Source organism: Sciurus carolinensis, chromosome X (assembly GCF_902686445.1).
Source record: "Sciurus carolinensis chromosome X, mSciCar1.2, whole genome shotgun sequence".
Classification (NCBI taxonomy): Eukaryota; Metazoa; Chordata; class Mammalia; order Rodentia; family Sciuridae; genus Sciurus; species Sciurus carolinensis.
Window position 1 is genome coordinate 44,435,139 of NC_062232.1, and position 22,466 is coordinate 44,457,604.

The 22,466-nt window shown below is 36.2% G+C and overlaps 1 protein-coding gene across 1 annotated transcript in view; it reads right to left on the minus strand.

Annotated features, from left to right (window-relative positions):
• The window catches only part of Wnk3 (WNK lysine deficient protein kinase 3), a 167,181-nt gene that overhangs the window by 126,684 nt on the left and 18,031 nt on the right, over positions 1 to 22,466 (minus strand). Inside the window, exons 3-5 of the mRNA XM_047537024.1 lie at positions 2,244 to 2,416; positions 1,136 to 1,356; positions 305 to 462 (exon numbers count right to left, since the gene is read on the minus strand). Of these exons, the coding sequence (XP_047392980.1) occupies positions 305 to 462; positions 1,136 to 1,356; positions 2,244 to 2,416 (552 nt within the window). The remainder of the gene's footprint in view (positions 1 to 304; positions 463 to 1,135; positions 1,357 to 2,243; positions 2,417 to 22,466) is intronic.

The window sequence follows — 22,466 nt, forward strand, 5'->3', positions numbered from 1 at the left end:
ACTCAACCATTTCTCCTCCAAACCTTCTAGCATTGTCTCACATGTGAGATTTTGGGCGACACCACATCTAAACCATAATGCAATGCAATTGTTAATGTAACACTGTTACACAAAACTGAACCAAAATTAGATGTTTTCCCCCCAACAGCTAGGGATCACACCCAGGACCTCATGCATGTTAGGCAAATGCTTGACTACTGAGCAACAGCCCTAGTCCCAAAATTAGGTTTAACCAAGTTGATTTTACCAACACTAATATGAAATGTAGGAATTTATAAAGTAAAACTAATAAAGTTATACCTACACTGGTAACTTTACGGTATATTTGAGCTGCATTCTGGCACTCAGAATAAGGGTATTCGGAAGTAGCCATTTCCAACATACACATTCCAAAAGCATAGACATCTACGGATTCATCATAGTGCTCTTCATACATTTCTGGAGCCATAAACTCAGGAGTTCCTACAAAATAACACCATAGCCATATTTTAATTAAAGAGAAAAATGTATCCACCAAGGCACCCATTTCCCTAAAGATTATCCGTGTTAATTTCTGCTCTCAAAAAGCAAATCTAAAAGTATAAAATTTATATTATCTAAACAAAGTACCTAAAGAATTTCCTTAACTTTCCATATTGATAAATTAAAAATTTATAATGCTCAATATTAGGTTATGGTTAATAAATTTGTTTTTATTTCTATTCTTTTCAGTTCGAAATTTTCTGAATTCACTTTCCTAAGTCCTCAGTCTTTCAACAATCCTAAATACATTCTACAAAAGAAATACACTAAGATGTCTCTGAAGTAAGTCAATATATAATAGCTATTTCCAAGCAAATTCACAGTGTAGGCCAGGGTTAGTACATTTTTCTGTGAAGGACCAGATAGTAAATACATTGGACTTTGCAGTCTACATGGTTTCTGTCACACAACTACTCAACTCTGCAGTGCAAAAGCACCCACAGATAAACCATATATTAGCGGCTATGGCTATGTTTCAATAAAATTTGATTTATAAAAACAGGTAGTGGGCCAAATTTGGTTCATGGTCCATAGTTAACTCATTCCTGGACTAGAACTATACAATGGATGAAGCTCTCTATCCCTAGCAGTAGATTGTAAAAATGTTACTCACCAATGACACTCTTAGCAAATGATGTACGCATTAAGGTGGCCAGTCCCAGATCACCAATCTTCACAGATCCAGTGGGTCCCGTGATAAAAATGTTGTCACACTTCAGATCCCGGTGAATAATAGGAGGAGTTCTAGTGTGCAAGAACTGCAACCCTTTTAAAATTTGTCGGCACCAGCTTCTTAAGACCTTTGGTTTCATGACTTTAAATCGCTTTAAGTACCTATATAAAGAAATATACCCAGCTTACTGTAAAAGCACCATTAGGGGACATTATGTAAAAGGTGATCATTTGTGCACGTGATTGCCATCCCTGTGTTTTCTATTGTTCATTATGATAAAAAATTTTAATCTAAGAACTCATTCTTATGTAAGAAATCTGACCTTCAAGTGATTACAATGCTTAACCTCTCCCTGCCACCTCAATAAAATGGTCTGACGTAGGGCTGGGGAGATAGCTCAGGTGGTAGAGTGCTTGTCTCGCAAGCACAAGGCCCTGGGTTCAATCCTCAGCACCACAAAAATAAAAACGGTCTGACCTCTCACAAAAAATGATATCCTACCAAGTGTAGCATTTTTACTTCAAAATAAGAAGCATTCCAGAATGTCCTTTTTGGAATGGAAGTACCATTTTAAAAAGAAAATCCATCTGTACTTCCTAATAAATATTAAATACAGACTCCCCACACAGTTGGATTACATACAATTTTAGTACAAAAAATGTTAAGAAAAAAACTAAAAGTAAACACTATGTTTAATTATGTATAACTAATTATACTATAAAATTTAAAAATTATTATTAGAAACAAAAGACAGTACATAAACTACTAACTACATTTGTGAACCTTGCTAAACCCTCATTTACTTTCTTTTACAGAATTAAATTATATTTTCTCTATAATAATCCAAAACTAAACTTCTATGATATCCCACAAATATTAATTTCTTAGCAATGTTACTTTCTAACATACTTCAGTAATATCCTGACTTTTTAACTTACCTGGAAACACATTCAAGAAAAATTTTAATCAACAGTATATAAACAACTGTTAGGACTTCTGAAAATTATTTTCAAATAAAACTCCATTGTCACTATCAGTGTCAACTTACGTCTTTAAAGTTCCTGATGTCATTAATTCAGTCACTAATACAATGCATTTCTTTCCTTTTAATATAGATTCCCAGGAATCATAAAATCGAACTATATTGGGGTGCTGGAGACCTTTCAACATCTCTGCTTCTTCCTTAAACCTCTGTTGCTCAGCTTTGGTTAACTTCCGATCCTGAAATGGAAGAACAAATTCCAAATTAAAGTCACAGATGTTTTTTGGGGGGATGGTACCAGGGTTTGAACTGAGGAGCCCTTAACCACTGAGCTACATCCCCAGCCCTTTTTAATTTTCTTTTGAGACAGGGTCTTGTCAAGTTGCTCAGGGCCTTGCCAAGGTTCTGAGGCTGGCTTTGAACTTGCAATCCTCCTGCCTCAGTCTTCCAAGCTGCTAGGATAACAGTTGTAGACCACTGTACACAGCAAGCCACAGAAATTTTCATGCATATTTCCAAACCACTCAAACTGAGTGCTTAATTGTATGTACATATGTATGTATGTATGTATTTTCACCTGTCAGTTCTTTCTGAATAGTTACTTTGACACCTTCCACAGGCAATGCAGCAGTTATTACATTTTGTTAACTAAGTTATAAATCCACCTACAAAATATATCAGTACCTTACAGACTGGGGATGTAGTTTAGAGATAAAATACTGAACTAGCATGTATAAGACCCTGGGCTTGTTTCCTAGCAAGACACACACACACACACACACACACACACACATGTGCGTGCACCCACAACAGTATCCTGAAAAGCAGTATCTGAAAATGAATGCAAAAATGTAATAAAAAAGGAACACAGGAACTTACCCCTCTAAGAAATCCCTGAGTTTTCATATCTAAAAGCTCTGTAATGTCAGAGTGAGAATGATCAAAATGTAAGACACCTAAACATTTACTCTGGTTTAATTTCTGAATTAACAAAAGTATTGTTTAACAAAAGGATTTTTACCCTTTTTAACAAAAGGTTTCCAAAGAGAGTATCAGGTTACCAACCAATGAAAAATCTTCAAATAAGCACTGGACCTTTAATCTCTTCCATTAAATGCTGTAAATCAAAGGAAAAATCTTTACAGAATTCTGAGGAAGAGCTGTGATCCTAAATTTCTGAACTCAGACAAGTTATCAAGCAAGTTTAAAAGGGGAAATATACCTACATTTCTAGACAGCAGTAACAGAGCAATAAAACATCCCTTATACCATTTCTGAAAATGTTATTAAAACTTGCTTCAATAAAAGCATGGCCAGGGGCAGAGCAGTGACACATGCCTGTAATGCTAGCAACTTTGGAGGCTGAGGTAGGAGGATTCCAAGTTTGAGGCCACTCTCGGTAACTCAGTGAGACCCTGACACAAAATAAAAAATAAAAGGGATAGAGATTTAGCTCAGTGGTAGAGCACCCATGCATTTAATCCCCCAGTACCAGGAGAAGGGAAAAAACTGTGGCCAGTCAAGTGTGGTGGTTCACATTTGTAAACATAGATATTCTGGAGGTTGAGGCAGGAGGATCACCTGAGTCCAGGAATTTGAGACCAGCCTGGTCAACAGGGAAAAACCTCATCTCAGGGGAAAAGCAGGGAAGCTGTAGCATACAATAAAGACAGAAATTTCCAAAATTTAGAGGTTAGAGTTAAACCTAAGTAAATGACTAAAGTAACTGGTAAAACTGAATAAGTTTTCTCAGCATTATTTAAAATTGAAGACAGACAATGCAAAAGGAAAAACCTGGAATTAAAAAGCTAATTATTAGAAAAGAAATAATTTTTAAAAAAAATTTGTCTTTTGCAAAGGGGAGCAGTAGAGAAGGAAGCAATATAACAATTTTAAATTTTGATGTTTTAGAGAAATAAGTTCAAGTATATCTATTAAACATTTAGGTATAATGTATAATTTCCATTTCAAGATGGTAGGCAACATATTAAATTCTTTTCCTTCCCTTCCCAAAACCCACAAAATGACAAATGAAATATATAAATAAATCCAGAGCAGTGTTGGAAATGTGAGAAGGGTTCAAACAAAAAACTTAAGATAATATATACCTTGATATAAATATACTTTAATGAAATTCAAGACAGTCTAGGAAATGGCAACTTTGTAAAGGTAAATTGAAAAACTTCCATTAAAGATGGTTTTTAATTAAGAAATTTTAGAAATTCTTAGAATCAACTGAAGATGGGAATACACATATCAGAAGCTCTAGAAAAACAGCAAAAACAGTTCTAAGAAGGAACTTTACAGCTGAGTGCCTACATTTAAAACTCAGAGCCAAGTGTGGTGGTATACACTTGTAATGCCTGCAACTCAAAAGACTGAGGCAAGATTCCAAGTTCCAGGCCAGTCTTGGCAATTTAGCAACACCCTGTCTCAAAATTAAAAAATAAAAAGGGCTAGGGGTGTAGAGTGTCCCTAGGTTCAATTCCCAGGACAGGAAATAAATAAAACATTTCAAACAAACAACCTAATGCTGCATCTTAAGGTCCTGGAAAAGAGGAACAAATGAATCCTAAAAGTAGAAGAAAAGAAATAATAAAGATTAGAACTGAAATTAACAGAATAGAAACTAAAAGAACAATACAAAGGATCAATGAAACAAAGAATTGGTTCTCTGAAAAAACAAGATTGATAAAACCCTAGGCAAACTAACACAAATAAAAGCAGAGAAGTCCAAAATCAATAAACTAGAGACAAAATGAGAATATCACACAGACATAACTAAATTCCAGGATTATTAGAGACTATTTTGAAAATTTACATTCCAATAAGTTGGAAAATTTAGGAAAAATGGACAAATTTTTAGACACATACACTCTACCATACAATCTATCAAAATTGAAACAAGAGGATATAGAAAACCTAAACAGATCAATAACTATGAAAATTGAAACAGTGATAAAGTTTTCAAATGTAGAAAACACAAAACCAGACCAATTTACATCTGAATTTTACCATTTCTTTAAGGTAGAACAAATACCAACACTTGTCAAGTTATTCCATGAAACTGAAAGGGAGTGAATGCTTCCAAACCCCAAAGCCTATATCAACCTGATACCAAAACTAGAAAAGCACATTTCAAGAAAACTACAGGGCTGGGGTTGTGGCTCTGTGGTAGAGTACTCGCCTAGCATGTGTGAGGCACTGGGTTTGATTCTCAGTACTGCATATAAAAATAAATAAAAGCAAAGATCCGGCAACAACCAAAAATATTAAAAAATGAAAATTACAGACCAATATCATCATACATAGACTCAAAATTATTAACAAACTGAACACATGATCATCAGACACCATGATCAAGTTGGTTTCATCCCAGGGATGCAAGGCTGGTTCGATATATATGCAAGCTAATAAATGTAACACACCACATAAATAGAACCAAGGACAATGCAATATTCTTTCTTGATAAAAACCCTGGAAAAACTAGGGATAGAAGGAACTTCAATCAACATCATAAAGGATATACATGACAAACCCAAAGCCAGTATCATATTGAAGTGGAAAAACTGACAGCATTTCCTCCAAACTCAGGAACAAGATAAGGATATCCACTCTTACCACTCCTATTCCCTATAGTAGTTGAAATTTTAACCAGAGTGGTAAGGCAGGAGAAAAGAGATAGAAATAGGAAAGAAGGAAGTCAAATTATCCTTATTTGCAGATGATAAGTTCCTATACTTAGAAGAACCAAATGGTTCTACCAAAAGACTTTTAGAGCTATTTTTCAAAAATTCAGAAAAGAAGAATACAAAATCAACACACAAAAATCAATAGTTTTTTTACACACCAATAATGAATCCACTGAAAAAGAAAGCAGGAAACAATTCCACTGACAACAGTTTCAAGAAAAGATACCCAGGAGCCAGGTGTGGTGATGCACATCTGTAATCCTAGCAACCTGGGAGACTGAGGCAGGAGAATCACAAGTTGCAAGCCGGCCTTGGCAACTTAGCAAGACCCTGTCTCAATAAAAAAAACGGGGGGCTTGGGATGTAGCTTCAGTGGCAAAGCACTCCTGGGTTCAAACCTCAGAACCAAAAGAAAGAAACGTAGGAATAAACATAACCAAGGAGTTAAAAAACAACTATAATTAAAATTACAGAACACTAAAGAAATAAATCAAAGAAGTCACTAGAAGATGAACGATCTCCAATGTTCATGGACAGGCAGAATTAGTACTGTTAAAATGACCATATGATCAAAGTTATTCAATACAATTCCCACCAAAATACCAAAGACACTTTTTACAGAACTAGAGAAAACAATCCTAAAATTCATGCAGAAGAACAAAAGACCCAGAATAGCCAAAGCAATCCCGAGCAAAAAGAGCAATGCTGACCAGGTGTAGTGGCACATAACTGTAATCTTGCACCTTGGGAGGTTAAGGCAGTAAGATTACAAGTTCAAAGCCAGCCTCAGCAACTTAGTGAGGTCTTAAGAACCTTAGTGAGACCCTGTCTCAAAATTAAAAATAAAAAGGGCTGAGGATGTGACTCAGTGGTTAAGCACCTCTGGGTTCAATCTACAGTACACATACACATACACATAAAAACACACCACCACAAACTTAAAACAAATGTTAGGATCCTGATTAGAATCATAATTTGTATATTAACTTTAAAAAAACTGGTATCTAAAAGTCATCTAAATACCATGGTTTCTCTTCAGATTACATAGCTTTTTCACCTTTTATTAAAAACCATCTAAATGAGTTGGGCATGGTGGTGTGTGCCAGCTAATTAGGAGGCTGAGGCAGAAGGATTGCTTGAGTCTAGGAATTAGAAGCCAGCCTGAATAACATAGTAAGACCCTGTCTCATAAAATAAAGTAAAAATAAACTATTGAAGAACATAGTATATATTTTCCCATTTCCTTAGAACATCAATAAGACTTCTTTTTTGGAGGGAGTAGGTTACTCTTTTGGCTTTTAACTATTTTAAAATTTCCATTTAGTAAAACTGGCTCTTTTGATACACAGTTCCATGAGTTTAAGCAAATACAGTCATGTACACTGCCACAATCAAATACAAACAGTGCTTGCCTTGTAAGCACAAGGCCCTGGGTTCGATTCCCAGCACGCCCCCCCCCCCAAAAAAAAAGAGTTCAAAGTCAGCCTCAGCAAAAGGGAGGCACTAAGCAACTCAGTAAAATCCTGTCTCTAAATAAAATACAAAATAGGGCTGGGGATGTGGCTCAGTGGTCAAGTGCCCCTGAGTTCAATCCCTGGTACCAAAAGAAACAAACAAAAAACTCCCCTGTGTTATATACCTTTATACTTAAGCCCTCTCTTTACTCATACTCTGAAAACCCCTTATCTACTTGTTTTCCCCCTAACTTTACCTATTCCAGAAAGTCTTATAAATGTAAAAAGACAGTATAACTGATTTTTGATCTGACATCTTTCATTTTACATAGATTTTTTAAATTGATACATACTGTTCATTGCTTTTAATTGTTGAATTGTTGGAATCATCTATGAAGGTGCCATAGTCTGTTTCTCCATTCCCCAAATGAAGGGCATTTGGGTGGTTTCCAATTTGGGACAATTACAAATAAAATTGCTCTAAACAATCACATACAGGTTTTCATGTGAATATGGGTTTGCTTGGGTAAATACCTCAAGTGAGATTGATGGATGACATGATAACTATGTATTTTTTGCTTTTCTGTTTGTATATTTGGTTATTTATTTATTGTGCAATGCTGGGGAATGAATGCAAGAACTCACACATCCTAGGTAAGCACTCAATTAAGATACATCCACAGCCATGGTAAGTATATTTAACTTTATAAGAAAGTAACAATGTGCCAAAGTTTTTTTGCCATTTGTATTCTCACCAGCAATACATGAGGTCAATATGTGAACGTTCATCTGCATACAACATCCTCACCAGCAGTTGGTACAGGGATTTGGTGTTTAGCTATTCTAACAGGTGTATTGAAAGTATCTAACATGGATTCAATTTTCATTAATGATGATGATGTTGGGTCATATAAATATCATCTTCTTTGGTGAAATGTCTATTCATATCTTTAATTCATTTTTTAATTGCGTTGTTTGACTTTGTTGTTGAGTATTGAGTGTTCTTTATTCTACACACAAGGCTTTTTCATACAATTTCAAAATATTCTGCTATCTGTGGATTATCTTTTCATTCTCTCAACAGTGTCTTTCACAGAGTTAAAAATATTGATTTTAGGGCTGGGGAGACAGCTCAGTTGGTAGAGTGCTTGCCTTGCAAGCACAAGGCCCTGGGTTCAATCCCCAGCACCATAAAAAAAAAAAAAAATATATATATATATATATATATATAAATTGATTTTGATGAAGCCAAATTGGTATTTTCTTTTCTTTCATGAATCATGGTTTTGTTAATATATTCAAGAACTTGCGACTAACCAAAGGTCACAAAGGTTTTCTAGAAGTTTTACAGTATTATGGTTTACTTTTAGGTCTATGGTTCATTCTGAGTAAATTTTGTATATGAGATTTAGATTAAGATTCATTTCTTGAATATGCATGTCCAATTGTCCTAGCACCTTTTACTGAAAAGACAATCCTTCCTACATTGAATTGCCATAACACATTTTTTCAAAATCACTAAATCTCATTTGTTAAGGTCTATTTCTAGATTCTTTCATGTTGTACTGACCTATGTGTCCATCTCTTAGCCAATACCATAAATGTCTTCATTACTATAGCTTTTTGTAGATGTCCTTCATCAGGTTATGGAGGTTTCCCTTTTTTGCAATTTTGCTGAGAGGTTCTGTCATAAATGGATACTGAATTTTTTCAAATGTTTCTTCTGCATCTATTGAAATGATCATGTGTTTTTTTTTTCAGTCTATTAATGTACCCAAGTTGAATTGATTTTCAAATGTTGAGGAATACTTGAATTCCTGGGAAAAACTACACATAATCATCACGTTATCCTTTTTTATATTGCTGGATTCAATATGCTAATGCTACATTGAATATTTTTTCATATATATTTGTGAGGGATATTAGTCTCTACTTTTCTTATAATGTAATATCTTTATCTGCTTCTGGTATCACATGGGTGCAGGACTCTGATTTGACTCTTGTTCTGCTGTCTTGAGGCAATTATTGCTCTGGAAAAGTCAGTATCTAAAGGAAGACTTAGGCTTCCACTTTACCACCCTGTATCAGAAAAGAAATTAGAGACTCACATTTTCCAGGAATACATTCTACAATCAGCAGGAAGAGATAAAGTTATCTCTTTCCCATATTTGTATGGTTCTATTTTCTTATCTTATTGATTTTGCTAAAACAGCCACATTTTTTTTAAAAGTGTGATAACAATCATTACTGCCTCACACTGGATTTTCATAAAAACAGCTTTATCATCTCATAGCTTATACTATTTATTGGGTTTTGGTTCTGTTCCACAAATAGTTTAAAATGAAGTAATTTCCTTATATTCCTACCTTACTTTTATTATTTAATTAGGAGTGGCTGCTGAATTTTATCAAGTATTTTTTTCAGCACCTACTGATATGATCATATGGTTTGTTGATTGGTTTCCTGATATAGAACTGATTTTTTTGCAGTGCTAGGAATTGAACCCTGAGTCTCACACATGCTAAGCAATCACTCTACTACTGAGCTACATCACCAACCCCTCCTGGTTTTCTTCACAAGGTTCAGTAATCATTTCCCAGATAGCCAAAAATAGTATAGCCTACTGATCCTACAATTTTTATATTTCTAATTTTTAAATTAATTTCGGTTATCTTTGCTAATTCCCTCTTCCTTTTTTTTATAATAGTTTTTATTTTATTTGACCCCCTTCCTGTCTTTTGCTGTTATTTTTCTAGTATATTAAAGCACTAAATTTATTTCATTGTTCATTAATAATGAAGAGTTTAGGCGGTAATTTTTCTTCCAGGAGAAACTCTTACAATGGACCACAGTTTTTATCATAAGGTCTTCTCATTTTCATTGATTTCAAGTCTATAATTTCAATTTTGACTTGCTCCTTGATTAAAAATATACATAGAATGGTGATTTTTACTCTCCAATTAGTTAAGTCTTTTGGTTATTAATTTCATTATTATTTCTAATTTTACAGAGTAATGCAGAATATAAAATCTTTAACTCAAGTATTTCTTTGGGCCACATATATAATGAATTTTTTCATGGCTTACAGACATAAAAATGTGCATTTTCTTGTTTGAAGGATATAAATTTCAATACATCCATTGAAGGAGTATGTGGATTATTCAATTGTTCTATATTTATTTACTTTTTGTGTACTATTCTGAAAGAAATACAACTGAAATTATGTTGTACTTTTAATTATGCTTATCCTTTTAAAAAACCTACCAGATGAAGGTATGGTGGGACATGCCTATAATCCCAGGGACTTGGAAAGCTGAGGCAGGAGGATCAAAAATTCAAGGCCAGTCTCAGAAACTTAGCGAGGCTCTCAGTGACTTAGTGACACCCTTCCTCATAAATAAGAAATATAAAGGTCTGAGGATATAGCTCAGTGGTAAAATGTCCCTGGGGTTCAATCCCCAGTAGCCCCACCAAAAAAATCTAGTGGAATTAGATATTCTAAATTGAAATTATTAGCTAAAATATTTTTGATATCTGTATATTTCTGATATATATCATATTTTTTTTTTGTACAGGGATTGAACCCAGGATACTTAACCACTAAGCCACATTCCCAGACCTTTCTTTTTTTTTAATTTTGAGGCTGGGTCTTGCTAAGTTGCTTAGGGCCTTGCTAAGTTGCTGAGGCTGGCTTTCAATATACAATTGTCCTGCCCCAGCCTCCCACGTTGCTGGGATCACAGGTGTTTACCATAATGCCCAGCCTGATGTATCTTCTTAAACAATGAAGTATAATTTCATAATCTCATGTCTAATGTTTTGTTTTGAGTACTGGTGATTGAACTCAGGTGCTCATACAAGCTAGGCAAGTGCTGAACCACTGAACCACTGAGCTATATCCCCAGCCCTTTATTCTGTCTTTTTTTTTTTTTTTTTTTTTTTTTACTTTTGAGACAGGATCTTGTTAAATTACCCTGGTTGGCCTCAGACGTGGGATGCTCCCAAATAGCTGGGATTACAGGCTTGTGCCTACACATCCAGTTCATGTCTAATGTTTTAACCTTACTTTCTTCCTTCTTTGATAAACGGTTTACATTGCCACTTTCTTTCTGTATCACTTTTTTAAGAATGTTTTTAGGAGCTGAGGTTGTAGCTCAGGGGTAAAGCACTTGCCTAGCATGTTTGAGGCACTGAGTTTGAGTCTCAGCACCACATACAAATAAAAAAAATAAAGGTCCATTGACAACTAAAAAAATATTTTTAAAAAAAGAATGTTTTTAGTGAACAACATCTGTGGGTTTGTCTTTTAACCTCTCATGGTTCTGAATTGTATGTTTCATTTTATTTTTTGATACTGGAGATTGAACCCATAGAGTACTTCACCACTGATTTATATTCCCAGATCTTATTATTTATTTATTATTTTTTAAATTTATTTTTGGTATCGGGGATTGAACCCAGGGGCACTCAAACACTGAGCCACATTCCCAGTCCTTTTTATATTTTATTTAAAGAAAGGTCTCACTAAGTTGCTTAGGACCTGGCTAATTTTCTGAGTTTGGCTTCGAACTCACAACCCTCCTGCCTCAGCCTGCAAAGCCTATGGGATTACAGGGATGTGCCACTGTGCCCGGTCCTTTTTATTTTTTGAGACAGGGTCTCACTAATTTACTGAGCACCCACTTCCCACGCCAGTTGTTGGAATTTCAGGTGAGTTACTGGAGTGCATTACCATACCTGGCAATCTTGAGTTTTTTAACAAGCAAATGCAACAAGATATGTTTGATGCAGCAAATGATTATACTTAATTTTACCCTCTTTGTCTCATTTTATGTTCTAATTTTTAACTTTGTTTCCATTCTATTATTAAGAGCATACTATATTTTTCCTTTTACTAATTGCTTGCCTCCTGTTCCTGACACTCAAAGTCAAATATATTTCTCTATTAAAAGTAAGTTATTCATTAGTTCTCCCTACTGATCTGGCTTCGAATCACCAAAAGTAAGTATACATAAATAATTTAAAAGATTAATGAGACATACAGAAGAATAAGTCAACCTCACACTGTCAACTTCCATACAACTGATACTCCCTCTTCAACATGCAGGTTTTGCTAAGCTGGTCTAGAATAAAAGTAACAATTTGGCATTTGGCTCTTCTTGCTACAAAGTCTTTATTTGGCACTTTTATCAATAGTCTATCCATTTAATATCTATGTATGATATAGATCTATCTCTTACTTTGTATAACTGTTGCATAGATTACTTCACACCATGTTCTTTGTATGTCTATGAATATCTGTTTCACCCTGACAGATGAATGATAACCTTACTGGATGGAGAGGCACAGGTGGTGGAATCTTTCCCCTTTAATGGTCTATCATTCATCATCTTATAGTTTTGAGAATTAAAGAGGTCAAGTACAAGTGTAATTCTTTTGTCTTGGTGCATCTAGTTATTTACCTTGTTTTATATGGATGTCTACATATCATTTCTGCTTGATTATTCAGGCTACTAATTCAGATTTGAAAAATAACTATTCTCTCCTCATATTAATCTCTCTCTTGTGAGTACTTGATTTATTCAGAAAGCAGTAGGATACCTTAAGTAGTGACAATCCCATGAATGATGGAAGTATAGCAGCCTTTTCCCAAGAGCCAGATTTCTACTAACACGTTATTAGACATCAAGGAAACTTCTTTACTCCTTAAGACTGCAAAAGCTAACTCTCTCTTCTGCTTTCTCAACTAAAAATGAATCATTCCATCAGTCTTCTAGCTGTCACCCTCTGAAAGGGTCTGAATTAGGCAAGAACATTAGTAGGTCTTCCATGTGTTGTGGACTGAATGTTTGTGTTTACCCCTCTCCAAAATTCACATGTTGAGACCTCCAATATGACTGCATCTGGAGATAGGACCTTTAGGCATGTAAAGTTAAATAATACCATGTGGGTGTGTCTCAGATTCAATAGGATTAATGTTATTAGAAGAAACAAGAGAAACCTCTTAACCCACCCCTCAAAGCAAGCCAGTAAAAAAGCCCTCACCAGAAATTAAACCCACCAGGCATTGATCTGGGATTTTTGGCTCCAGAACCTCAAGAAAAGATATTGAAAATCCCTGGTCATTAGGGAAATGACTATTCAAAACCATGAGATACTACTTCACACTTATTAGGATGACTACTAACAAACTAAAGAAATAAATAACACAAGTTGGCAAGGGGGGAGAGAAATTGGAAATTGGTACAACCACTATAGAAAACATTATGGCACTTCTTCAAAATATTATCACAAAATTACCATATAAACCAAGGAGTGGGATAACTGGGTCAAAGGATGGGTCCATTCCAAGCTTTCTGAGGAATCTCCAAACTGCTTTCCAGAGTGACTGCACCAACTGGCAACTCCACCAGCAATGTAAAAGTATGCCTTTTCCCCCATATCCATGCCAACATCTATTACTGTTTGTGTTCCTGGATAATAGCCATTCTAATTGGAGTTAGATGAAATCTTAGGGTGGTTTTAATTTGCATTTCTCTAATTACTAGAGACGTTGAACACTTTTTCATATATTTATTAATTGCCTGTATATCTTCTATAAAGTGTCTGTCCAGTCCCTTGGCCCAAAATTAGCATACTACAGTAACGCAGTCAAATCAATGTTTATAGCAGCTCAATTCACAATAACTAGATTGTAAAACCAACCTAGATGGCCTTCAACAGATGAATGGATAAAGAAACCATGGTATATATACACAAAGGAATATTATTCAGCCATAAAGAATAATAATATTATGGCAGTTGCAGATAAATGGATGGAACTGGAGAATATCATGCTAAGTGAAACAAGCCAATCCCAAAAAACCAAAGGCCTAATGTTTTCCCCGATAAGTGGATAATGATACACAATGGGGGTGGGGCATGAGAGAAGAATGGACGGAAATGGGGGGTATAAAAACCGGTGAAATGAGACAGACATCATTATCCTATGTACATGTATGATTACACGAATGGTATGAATCTATATCATGCATAACCACAGAAATGAAAAGATGTACCCCATTTGTGTACAATGAATCAATATTCATTCTGTAAAAATTTTTAAAAATTCAAAAATTACAATATATCCAGCAATTCTACTTCTAGGTATATACTCAAAAGAATTGAAACTGGGCTGGGGATATAGCTCAGTTGGTAGAGTGCTTGCCTCGCATGCACTGAGTTCAATACCCAGCACCAAAAAAAAAAAGAAAAGAATTGAAACCTAGGACTCAGATAGTTGTACAATATGTTCACAATAGCATTATTCATAAGAGTCAAAAGGTAGGAAAAACTCTAATGACTATCAACATATATGGATAAAGAAAATGTAGTATAGACATACAAGAGAATACTGTTCAGTCTTAAAAAGGAAATATATTTCTGGTATGTGCTACAAGGATCAATAATGAAAACATCATGCTACTTGAAATAGCATGGACATAATAGATTAGTATTATTGATTCCACTTCTGTAAAATACCTAGAAGAGGCAAATTTATAGAGAAAGAAAGGAGAGCAGTAGTTATAAGGTGGTAGTGTGAGGAATGGGGAGTTATTGTTTAATGGGTACAGAATGTTTGGAATGATGAAAAAGTTCAAGATATGGGGAATGTAGACGGTCATACAACAAAGTGAATATACTTAATCCCACTGAATTGTACACTTAAAAATGGTTACCTAAAAGAGGGAAAAACTCAAATTCCAGATGAAAAAGGAAATCTTTATAAAAAATACTACTGAAAATAGAGGATCATGAGAAACTCTTTTGAAAATTTATATTTCAATAAGCTAGAAAATCTTAAAAGACATGAACAAATTCCTAGAGACATATAACCTGCCCAAATTGAACTATGAGGATATAGAAAACTTAAACAGATCAATATCAAGTAATGAAATTGAAGCAGCTTTCAAAAGCCTTCCAACAAAGAAAAGCCTAAGACCAAATTGGTTCTCAGTCAAGTTCTAGAGACATTTAAAGAAGAAATAACACCAACCCTCCTCAAATTATTCCATAAAATAGAAAAGGAGGGAATACTGCTGAACTAATTCTACAAAGCAAGTAACATCCTGATAACAAAACCAGAAAAAGACGCATCAAGAAAAGGAAACTTGAGGCTCTTTCCACGGGGCGATCCAAGATGGCGGCCTAGAGGGTGACTGCACCCCCAGTCGCTCCAGAACCCAGGAGTTAAGAAGGGGAGGCACTGAGAGACTCGGACTAAAATAGAGCCACGGGTGAGTCTGCCCACTGGGTAAAGCTCGGCCCGGGTGGCAGGCCCAGATAGAGGTGGCTTATCAGAGCCGGGCAGGGCAGCTAGAGTCTTCCACAGGCAGCCCTGCGAACTCCGGCGCTGGGCCCTGCCCACACAGTCAGCTTCTCCAGGTTCTCGGAGCAGGTCCCCTAGTGAGAGCCTTTCTGACCAGAACAAGCTCCAAGTCCCGGAGCCAGCACGGCATACTCCGGCCCGCAAGCAGCTTCAGGGACCAGGAGAGGGCAGCCAGAGACTTCCCCAAGCAGCCTGGACCCCTGCAGTGGGAGGCACCTTTCAAGGCAAGCTTCTCGGAACAGACTGCCCAGTGAGAGCCTTTCTACATAGAGCCAGCCACAAGTCCCCGCACCAACGGAGAGCTTCGATCCGCAAGCAGCCTCTGGGATCAGGGCAGGGCAGCCAGAGACTTCTCCAGGCGGCTCTGCCCACTCCGGCCGCAGGCTCTTTCCACAGGGTGATCCAAGATGGCAGCCTAAAGGGTGACTGCATCTCCAGTCGCTCCAGAACCCAGGACTCAAGAAGGGGAGGCACTGAGAGACTTGGACAAAAATAGAGTCACGGGGTGAGTCTCCCCCACTGGGCGAAACTTGGCCTGGGCAGCAGGCACAGATAGGGGTGGCTTATCAGAGCAGGGCAGGGCAGCTAGAGTTTTTCCCAGGTAGCCTTCCACACTCCGGCGGTGGGCTCCTCCCACACGGCCAGCTGCACGGTGCAGGCCCCCAGTGAGAGCCTTTCCGCACAGAGCCAGGTCCAAATCCTGGAACCAGTAGAGGGCTAGGGGCAGCTTTCTTCGGATACACTACATTATCAAGTTCCTCCAAGACATCAGGCTACTGAAGGCTGGGAGGTGATACACTGGAAATCTACCAGGACACTATAAGCCAATAGAGGAAATCTGCAATATCTCAGGGTCCCACTGACAGTTGACCAATATGAGAAAACAATGGAAGAAAATGTCCCAAACAAACCTAGATACTACATCAATAAAACCCAATGACAGCACAGCAGAAGAAATGTCAGAAAGGGAGTTCAGAATGTACATAATTAAAACAATCAGGGAAGCAAATGAGGAGATGAAAGAGCAAATGCAGGCATTGAAGGAGGAGATGAAAGAGCAAATGCAGGCATTAAATGATCGCACCAATCAACAGTTAAAAGACCAAATACGGGAAGCAAGAGATCATTTCAATAAAGAGTCAGAGATACTGAAAAAAAAAACAAACAAACTGAAATACTTGAAATGAAGGAAACAATAAACCAAGTTAAAAACTCCATAGAAAGCATAACCAATAGGATAGAACACCTGGAAGACAGAACCTCAGACATTGAAGACAAATAATTTAATCTTGAAAACAAAGTTGGCCAAACAGAGAAGATGGTAAGAAATCATGAACAGAATCTACAAGAATTATGGGATATCATGAAAAGGCCAAATTTAAGAATTATTGGGATTGAGGAAGGCTTAGAGAAACAAACCAAAGGAATGAACAATGTATTCAATGAAATAATATCAGAAAATTTCCCAGATCTGAAGAATGAAATGGAAAACCAAGTACAAGAGGCTTATAGAACTCCAAATATACAAAATTACAACAGACCCACACCAAGGCACATTATTATGAAAATACCTAACATACAAAATAAAGAAAGAATTTTAAAGGCCACGAGAGAAAAGAATCAAATTAAATTCAGAGGGAAACCAATAAGAATATCAGCAGATTTTTCAATCCAGACCCTAAAAGCTAGAAGGGCCTGGAACAACATTTACCAAGCCCTGAAAGAAAATGGATGCCAACCAAGAATCTTATACCCACCAAAACTTACCTTCAAATTTGACGATGAAATACAATCCTTCCATGATAAACAAAAGCTAAAGGAATTTACAAAAAGAAAGCCAGCATTACAGAACATTCTCAGCAAAATATTCCATGAGGAAGAGATGAAAAACAATGATGCAAATCAGCAACGGGAGGCGCTAGCCTAAAGGAATAGCCAAATAAAGGAGAAACCAAATCATGTCAAAAACAAATATGAGTCAAATGACTGGGAATACAAATCATATCACAATAATAACCCTGAATGTTAATGGCCTGAACTCATCAATCAAAAGACATAGACTGGCAGATTGGATTAAAAGGAAAATCCAACAATATGCTGCCTGCAAGAGACTCATCTCATAGAAAGAGATACCCATAGACTAAAGGTGAAAGGATGGGGAAAAACATACCATGCACACAGACACAGCAAAAAAGCTGGAGTATCCACCCTCATTTCATATAATGTGGACTTCAAGCCAAAACTAGTCAGAAGGGATAAAGAAGGACATTACATGCTGCTTAAGGGAAGCATAAATCAGCAAGACATAACAATCATAAATATCTATGCCCCGAACATTGGCTCATCCACGTACGTCAAACAAATCCTTCTCAATTCCAGAAATCAAATAGACCACAACACAATAATACTAGGCGATTTTAACACACCTCTCTCACCACTGGATAGATAGTCCAAACAAAAACTGAATAAAGAAACTATAGATCTCAATAACACAATCAATAATTTAGACTTAACGGACATATATAGAATATACCATCCAACAAAGAATGAATACACTTTCTTCTCAGCAGCACAAGGATCCTTCTCTAAAATAGACCATATTTTATGCCACAAAGCTACTGTTAGCAAATACAAGAAGATAGAGATACTACCTTGTACTCTATCAGATCATAATGGATTGAAATTAGAAATAAATGACAGAATAAAAAACAGAAACTTCTCCAATACCTGGAGATTAAATAATACACTATTATATGATGAATGGATAACAGAAGACATCAGGAGGGAAATAAAAAAATTCTTAGAAGTAAACGAGAACAAAGACACATCATATCAAAATCTCTGGGACACTATGAAAGCAGTACTTAGAGGAAGATTTATTTCATGGAGCGCATTCAAAAAAAGAAGTAGAAATCAACAAATAAACGACTTAACACTACAGCTCAAAGCGCTAGAAAAAGAAGAGCAGACCAATACCAAAAGTAGTAGAAGACAGGAAATAGTTAAAATCAGAGCTGAAATCAATGAAATTGAAACAAAAGAAACAATTGGAAAAATTAACAAAATAAATAGTTGGTTCTTTGAAAAAAATAAACAAAATTGATAAACCCTTAGCCACACTAACAAAGAGAAAGAGGGAGAAAACTCAAATTACTAAAATTCGGAATGAACAAGGAAACATCACAACAGACACGACTGAAATATAAAACATAATTAGAAGCTATTTTGAAAAATCTATACTCCAACAAAACAGAAAACCTCGAAGACATCAACAAATTTCTAGAGACATATGAATTACCTAAACTGAACGAGGAGGACATACACAACTTAAATAAACCAATTTCAAGCAATGAAATAGAAGTGGTCATCAAAAGCCTACCAACAAAGAAAAGTCCGGGACCAGATGGGTTCTCAGACGAGTTCTACAAAACCTTTAAAGAAGAGCTCTTTCCAATACTCCTCAAAGTATTCCATGAAATAGAAGAGGAGGGAACCCTCCCAAACTCGTTCTATGAAGCCAATATCATCCTGATACCTAAACCAGACAGAGACACATCGAGGAAAGAAAATTTCAGACCAATATCCTTAATGAACATCGACGCAAAAATTCTCAACAAAATTTTAGCAAATCGCATACAAATATATATTAAAAAGATAGTGCACCACGATCAAGTGGGTTTTATCCCAGGGATGCAAGGTTGGTTCAACATTCGGAAATCAATAAATGTCATTCACCATATCAACAGACTTAAAGTTAAGAATCACATGATTATTTCAATAGATTCAGAAAAAGCATTCGATAAAATACAGCATCCCTTCATGCTCAAAACACTAGAAAAAATTGGGGTAGTGGGAACATTCCTTAACATTATAAAGGCCATCTACGCTAAGCCCATGGCCAATTTCATTCTAAATGGTGAAAAACTGAAAGCATTCCCCCTAAAAACTGGAACAAGGCAGGGATGCCCTCTTTCACCACTTCTATTCAACATCGTCCTTGAGACTCTAGCCAGAGCAATTAGACAAACCAAAGAAATTAAAGGGATACGAATTGGAAAAGAAGAACTCAAACTATCCCTGTTCGCTGATGACATGATTATATATTTAGAGGAACCTGGAAATTCCACCAGAAAACTTTTAGAACTCATAAGTGAATTCAGTAAAGTAGCAGGTTACAAGATCAATGCTCATAAATCCAATGCATTTTTATACATAAGTGATGAATCTTCAGAAAGAGAAATTAGGAAAACTACCCCATTCACAATAGCATCAAAAAAAAATAAAATACTTGGGAATCAATCTCACAAAAGAGGTGAAAGACCTCTACAATGAGAACTACAGAACACTAAAGAAAGAAATTAAAGAAAACCTTAGAAGATGGAAAGATCTCCCATGTTCCTGGATAGGCAGAATTAATATTGTCAAAATGGCTATACTACCTAAAGTGCTATACAGATTCAATGCAATTCCAATTAAAATCCCAATGATGTACCTGGCAGAAATAGAGCAAGCAATTATGAAATTCATCTGGAAGAATAAAAAACCTAGAATAGCTAAAGCAACCCTCAGTAGCAAGAGCGAAGCAGGAGGTATTGCAATACCAGATGTTCAACTCTACTACAAAGCAATAGTAACAAAAACGGCATGGTATTGGTACCAAAATAGACAGGTAGATCAATGGTACAGAATAGAGGACATGGACACAAATCCAAATAAATACAATTTTCTCATACTAGATAAAGGGTCCAAAAATATGCAATGGAGAAAAGATAGCCTCTTCAACAAATGGTGCTGGGAAAACTGGAAAACCATATGCAACAGAATGAAATTAAACCCCTATCTCTCACCCTGCACAAAAATCAACTCGCAATGGATCAAGGACCTCGGAATCAGACCAGAGACCCTGCATCTTATAGAAGAAAAAGTAGGTCCAAATCTTCAACTTGTTGGCTTAGGATCAGACTTCCTTAACAGGACTCCCATAGCACAAGAAATAAAAGCAAGAATCAACAACTGGGATAGATTCAAACTAAAAAGCTTTCTCTCAGCAAAGGAAACTATCAGCAATGTGAAGAGAGAGCCTACAGAGTGGGAGAATATCTTTGCCAACCATACTTCAGATAGAGCGCTAATTTCCAGAATCTATAAAGAACTCAAAAAACTACACCAAGAATACAAATAATCCAATCAACAAATGGGCTAAGGAAATGAACAGACACTTCACAGAAGATGTACAAGAAATCAACAGATACATGAAAAAATGTTCAACATCCCTAGTAATAAGGGAAATGCAAATCAAAACTACCCTAAGATTTCATCTCACCCCAATTAGAATGGCGATTATCAAGAACACAAGCAACAATAGGTGTTGGCGAGGATGTGGGGAAAAAGGAACACTCATACATTGCTGGTGGGGTTGCAAATTAGTGCAGCCACTCTGGATAGCAGTATGGAGATTCCTCAGAAAGCCTAGAATGGAAACACCATTTGACCCAGCTATCCCACTCCTTGGTGTATACCCAAAGGACTTAAAATCAGCATACTACAGAGATACCGCCACATCAATGTTCATTGCTGCTCAATTCACCATAGCCAGATTGTGGAACCAACCTAGATGCCCTTCAGTTGATGAATAGATAAAGAAGCTGTGGCATATATATACAATGGAATATTACTCCGCAATGAAGAATGATAAAATTATGGCATTTGCAGGCAAATGGATGAAATTGGAGAATATCATGCTAAGTGAGATAAGCCAATCTCAAAAAACTAAAGGACGAATGATCTCGCTGATAAGCGGATGAGGACATATAATGGGGGGTGGGGGGGTTAGCATTAGGTTTCGGGTTAGGTTTAGGGTTAAGGATAAGGAGTGTGGTAAGAATGAAGGAAAGAAGGACTGTATAGAGGGAAAAGATGGGTGGGAGGGGTGGGGGGGAAGGGAAAAAAAATAATCAAACATCATTGCCCTATGTAAACGTATGATTACACAAATGGTATGCCTTGACTCCATGTACAAATAGAGAAACAACATGTATCCCATTTTTATACAATAATAATAAAAAAAATAAAATAAAAAAAAGAAAAGTTAAAAAAAAAAAAGAAAGAAAAGGAAACTTCATACCAATATCCTTGATGAACACAGATGGAAAATTTCTTAATAAAGTATTGGAAAACCACATAAAAGAACACATGAAGAAGAGAGTGCACCATGATCAAATGGGTTTCATCCCAGGAATGCAAGGTCCATTCGACTTATGGAAATCAACAAATGTAATTCACCATATAAATAGACTTATGAATAAGAATCACATGATTATCTCAATAGACGCAGAAAATACATGTGATAAAGTACAGCACCCATTCATGTTTAAACTCTAGAAAAACGTGGGGACAGAAGGAACACACCTTAACATTGTAAAGGCTATACATGACAAACCCAAGGCCAACATTATACTGAATGGATAAAAACCAAAAGCATTTTCTCTAAAACAGGAAGAAGACATCGGATGCCCACTTTCACCACTCCTATCCAACATAGCCCTGGAAACTCTAACAAGAAAAGGAAATTAAAGGGCTACAAATAGGTAAACAAGAGCTCAAATTATCTCTATTTGCTAATGACATGACCCTAATATTTAGAAAACCCAAAAAACTTCACCAGAAGAATCCTAGAGCTCATAAATGAATTCAGGAAAGTAGCAGGATACAAGATCAACACTCATCAATCTGTCAAGTTCCTATACCCCAATGATGAATCTACTAAAAAAGAAAT